General features: G+C 40.5%; 1 protein-coding gene across 1 annotated transcript in view; it reads left to right on the top strand.

The window, feature by feature from the left end:
* Window positions 1–1,256: 1,256 nt before the first annotated feature.
* Window positions 1,257–6,000, top strand: part of abca2 (ATP-binding cassette, sub-family A (ABC1), member 2) — a 96,906-nt gene continuing 92,162 nt past the window's right edge. The window contains exon 1 of the mRNA XM_079516617.1: window positions 1,257–1,690. Coding sequence (XP_079372743.1) covers window positions 1,625–1,690 — 66 coding nt within the window. The 5' untranslated portion in view covers window positions 1,257–1,624. The remainder of the gene's footprint in view (window positions 1,691–6,000) is intronic.

The raw sequence follows: 6,000 nt of genomic DNA, 5'->3' as shown, positions 1-6,000 counted from the left end.
CCACATTTTGCACACACACTCCCTAGATGCCAACGATGAACCTCTGCCCCAAATTGTCCAGAATGGCCTGTTAGTGCCGTCGACTTTTGTAAAACACATTTTTGGATATTACTCCTCCAGATTTTGTCCAAAAATCCCGTAAATCGTTACACAGTATCTCTATAGTCATGTGTTCAAGACGGATCTGTCCGATATTTCATATTCTATCCTAATTGGCTAACATTGGCTTTCAAAGTTTGCAGGATTGGCCCGTTTTGAACAAAAAGCCTCAAATCATGAACGCAGTGTGCAATTTACGTGAAATCTTTCACAGACTTTCCTACTAGGCTGAGGAATTACCCTTTTTACATTGGCCTGTTATAGCGCCACCAACAGGTGGATTTTTGCAAAACACATTTTTGGAACAAAATACCTCAAATAATCCAATTGCCATCCAAGGCGTAAGAAGAAATGGCACCCTTTTCACATTGGCCTATTATAGCGCCACCAGGAGGCCACAACCTGACCTGCCCTGGTGGAGATCTGTGCCCAGAGGGGCACTTTATCTAGTTTACGATGCTTGCCTCCTTTCTGAACCAATGACTTTGATTATTATATTTTCCCCACGAATTTCTTTGGGTTCCACAGTGTAGGAAAGGAACAGATCATGCCGCGCGGGCCGGCTACTTTATAGACAGTGTACAATAGGTGTGCATCATTGTTTATTCCCCACTTGATCATCAGTGATCTATTCTAAATGACATTATTACATTACATTATTACACCTGTCAGGACAGTGCAGTATCCAGTAGTAGGAGGAACCATGTTGGATGGATGGGTCTCCGCCCACAACAGCACCACTGCCACCGGCGGTGACGCTTTGAATTGAATTCTCATTCGTGGCAGCCATATACTGTATATCTAGATGGCATTGGTTGTAGCAGCTGTCAAATTGTCACAGCTGGCCACTGGACAAACACAATTGGGCTGTCTTTCCCTTCATAATAAAATAATTGACCCCGCCAAATCATAGAAGAAAAAATAAAAAGTTCTCTCTATCGAATGAAGGCTTAAAATGCCCCCACCATATTAGGGGCAGTGGGGCACATTCCCACACATAGACACAATGCTCGGATAGCCTAAAGTTGTGAAGCCGCTGCCTATACTTTCGGTTTTATTTTGAAATCCGAAATAGGAAAACCTATTTTTCTGTTTTCTGCTAACTTGACACACACGGGTAAAGTGGTGCTTGCCTTGTACTGTTAGCAGCAGCAGCAGCACCACAACCACACTGAACTCACAGCCTCACTCTGACACTCGGAATCCGTCTTCAAGGGATGCTGTCGTGTCTCAATGCTGAGGGTGACAGGCAGCTGAGCAACGCTTCATGGTGCAGAAATACATATACTCACTCTACGACTGCTGGTTGCTACCACCAGTGGCATTCGTCATCCTGACTCTGTGAGAGACAACAGAACTTAGTAAAAACGCATGAATTATTTTAAGACGTACCCTATACGTAAAACGACGGAATGCCTCGGATTTTGATACAAATTCAGTTAAATTCCAGTTCGGTCATATGCTACCGCCGCCGGTATCACAATTCAGAGGTTAGTAAATAGGGTAAACGCAAGTCTGAGGAAAAATGGGATTCTTGCACCAGCTTCAGCTTCTGCTCTGGAAGAACATCTCTCTGAAGCGGAGGGGACCGGTAAGATAACATTTATGTCATCTTTGTGAATAAGAATAACAGGATGTGCTGTTTCGTTTTGCGGGCCTCAGTTTTGGACTCTGGTAAAAAAAAATACATATTGCATTGGTAGCATCGCTGTTTGACGGGGCGTCGGTCCCGCAGGTTCCGTGTAGAACTGGGCTGCTGCATTGCCTATGCTATAGGCTGATGATGATGGAGGCGTTTCTTTCAGCACATAGGCTAATCTCTTTATATGCAACACCTGGCAATAATGATAATGTCACATACTGTATAAGGATTTTTCAATTGGGGTTATGAGGTGTTTGAAGTCGGAAGGTGATGCGAACTCGCTGTCAAACAGGTTGTTTCTATAAACAGCTCTAGTCTTCGCCCACCACACAGAATCCTTGTTTAGATACAGACTTCACGTTTTACAGAATTTAAATATAGGCTTCAATTCTCACGGTATGGGATTTTTTTTATCAATCTTTTCTTTATCTGACCACTAATATAACCATACAAGGTTATATAGGCCTATTTTGGTGGTTTAAAAAAAATCATTGTCATAAATAATGCTTATTTCATCACGTATAGCAGTAGGCTATACATTACACAGTAATTCACAATAACACCCAAAACATACGAAACTAATGGTGTCAGTGGTTTTCAAACATTTTTATGTCAAGGATCCCTATTCCCCACATTGATTACATAGGCCTGGGCCCCTCCCATTTGAAAAATTGTGTACCAGCTAAGGCAGTAGTCTATTTAGCCTATTGTATTAGGTGGGGAGGTTAAAAAAACCATCTGTTTTCCCCATTTTCTACAGTCTATGGTACTCTCCCAAGGTCCCCCCGGCCCTGGGGTCCCTGGACCCCACTTTGACACTTTAAAGACCCAGAGTGGACAGTGGTGTAAGGTGTATAGTTATCAACTATTATCTTCAGACCAAACAAGCAGCCAGAGTATTCTAGTCTTGCTGCTGTGCAGTGTGCACAGGAATAAGGTTGGAGAGTTTCATTCTCAAATCTTTTTAGCTAAGAAAAACAAAAACGTGAAATAAAATTAAAGCCTGTTATGAGAAGCCCCAAAAATCTTTTAAGAATGGACTGATCTATATATCTCAAATATGCATTTGAGATTATTGCAATGGAATGATACAGTAGGTGCATTAAAAATATTATTATTCCAAAATGGAAACTAGAGATTGATTGTAAGGGAATAGAAGCCACCATCAAGGAATATAGCTACGTATAGGAGGCTGAAATCCCATCCACATTTAATTTACAAATGTGCTTACCCACCCTTTAAAGTCTAAAACCAGTTGTTCGTTTCTAGACCATTTCAGTTCAATGACTGCATACTGTTTTATCAGTGTTTAGTACCATGCTCTAGTCTACCATAGGAGTTACATAAAGAATGGAGCCAAAATCTCTGGCAGTATTAGCATATTCCTCTACGCATTGAGCTATACAGGGAATTGAACCACTATATAAATGAGTTACGTCCTACCCAATACATAATTGAAAGCACACCAAGTTTTGCCATAATGTGGAGTTGAAAAAGAGAGAAAGAAGCTATTATTTGATAATGATGATATGCCACATTAAATCATTCATTCATCCATCTGTCCATTCATCCTTTGACTGGTTGGTTGGTTGATTGATTGATTCATGCATAATGCATTAATTCATTAATTCATTAATTCATTAATTCATTCAAAGGGAAAGACAGACAGATAATGACAGGCAGATAGACAATGACACGGAAGGACAGACAGACAGACAGACAGACAGACAGACAGACAGACAGACAGAGTTCTTGACAGATAGACTAACAGATAGTCAGTGTAGTGATGACCTCCGCAATATGGCTTTGCCTCTTGCATAATGTGAAGCTTTTAATCCCCATGCGCGCTATTATTAGCAATCAAACGCCTGGTAGCCTGTTTACTTAAGTGCTGCACTTGCTCTTTTTTAAGGCTAGGCTTGATTTGTCCTGGAATCGCTTGATTCTTATCACCACTTGATGCCTTTGCCAGGGTCTCTCTGGTGTGTTTGGCGAGGGAGAGAGGTTTGGGAGGGCTATTTTTAGCCTCTGTACCTTCAGAGATCACACTCAGAGGAGACGGCAGCACTGTGCTGGGGTGCCTCTCTAATAATAATAGTAACAGCCACGTCATCCTGCATATAGCCTATAGGTTTATCAACCACAGAGCAGAACACGTCTGGCCTTGTTAAAATTGGCCAGTCAATTGATGGGTTAAGGAGATTCGCTGATTCTGCAGTTGTAGAGGGATAACATCAGGGCTAATGTTGAAGAAATGTGATAATTTGTTCTTCTCCGTGAGTCAGGCTAGATATCCAAAGCTTGCACCTGATAACATTATTATTATTATTGTATAAATAAAAATTGTTACTATATTGATACACTTGAATATTGCAATATTAGCCTATGTTTTTGTGTTACTGTATCAATTCTCAAAATCACTAATACTTTTTGTATAAGATTGTATAAAAAATAGTGTGATGATGTTGAATGTTACAGGGACTCTGATAACTGTTTTGATTGCATAAAATAAGTAGGCTCAACTATGTTGTGCACATCTTTGTGTGTATGAGCTTTGTGTGTTTGTGTGTATGAGTATGAAATGTGCTCAGCTGATTAGCTGAGCACGGAATGTGATGTATGATGATAAGAGCGCCCCTCTTCACACGGGTGTGATTTTCTTCTTCTTGAAATATAGGCTACTAGGTGTTCATTCATTCCTTTGCTTAGAATAGGGGTGGGAAAAATATAAAATTATTTCAAGCACAAGCAGTATTCACGATACATGATATTATCACGATATATGAGGTTTTTAGGGTTATTGTTCAAGTTGTACAACCACCTACTGTACAAGGTAACAGAAACCAAAAGAAGTAACAGAGTAACAGAACAGAGTAACAGAACATTTAGACCAAAATACTTATTCATTTTGGCTAACGAAACCGTCATTCTACAAAAGTATAAATTAAGGTATAGAACTGCTAATCATAGAATGCACATTCACTGTACCACAATATATACGATATCTCTGAAAAGGCATATCGTGGAGACATTGTATCACGATACGATATTAGCACCATATCGTCCACCCCTAGCTTAGATATTGGATGTTAGGGACTGTGATTAATTCAAAGGCCGATCCCACTGTTGTGGTAAAAAGTAACATTTCTTTACTCAGATTTTATGCATAACGGTGGTGTGTTCTTCTATGTTTTTCTAAAATTCGATTTTTCTTTAATTGTAATATATCGCCTTGATTAGACTCACTCTGCCTGTCCACCCCGGACACGTCTTATGTTTTTCTTTCTTTTACACCCAGACTTTCTCCTACAACTACAACAGCTATTTCTCAGGCAAGTAGCAGCAGCTAGCTATAGTGTCTGACCTAGATTGCTGTTCCCAGCCTGAGTTTGTCTGAATGATTGCCTTACACTGGGCTGGACTAAACCCACGCCACAGCCTGGGACTGGGTATCTATGGAGACGAATGCAAGCTGGATAAAGAGAGATAGATATATATGAAAGAAATCAACAATGGAGAAGAGAGGGACCCATTGGAAGGAAGTAGAGAAGGTGGAGAAATAGAGTGGAGTGGACTTGCTGACTGAGTCTGCAAATCCTTTGTAATAAAAAAAAGTACGGCCAAATGAATGAAACATGCTACCTGTCTAACAGAGCGTAGCGTAGCGCTGTGCTAGCTGACACCATGGTCTTCTTGACCCTCTTGGACAGTTGACAACTGGATGTCATCCAGGCAATGATGTCACTGTAAAGGGACAAGGAAAGGTTCAAAGGTGATTGGGAAAGCTCACTCGGAGGACGGAGGCTAATTTAAAAGCACATATTCACAATTATTGAATTGTGCATTAAATCAGCAAGTGATCCAATTCAAGTACAATTGTGAAAGGGACTAGTAGGCTAATGTTAATACAGAGTTTCAAGTTAACTAAACTTGTGTGATTTATTACTTGACAGAGAAAAAAGCCAGGAGGTATACATAAGAAAGAAACTAGTCTCAAACACTGCAACAAGATACAATGATTTGTACCCAATATCTTTGTTTAACCACTTTAGTGACAGCGTCCTGTTTTTTATTTAATTATAGTCATGCGACTGCTTAAACCATGGTATGATCTGAGAGTCAGCTGGAGGCTAAAATGCCCATACAGGTGGTTCAGTCAGGACAACTCATGAATGGATATTTATTGTCTCCACCAGGCCGAAGGCATGGGGAGAGAGTATGTTTTGCACTCCGTCCGTCCGTCCGTGTGTCCGTGTGTC

The sequence above is a fragment of the Electrona antarctica genome (genome assembly GCF_951216825.1).
Source record: "Electrona antarctica genome assembly, chromosome: 12".
In the NCBI taxonomy this organism is placed as follows: domain Eukaryota; kingdom Metazoa; phylum Chordata; class Actinopteri; order Myctophiformes; family Myctophidae; genus Electrona; species Electrona antarctica.
Note: the sequence above shows the minus strand (reverse complement) of the source record. Positions and strands in the feature narration are given on the sequence as shown.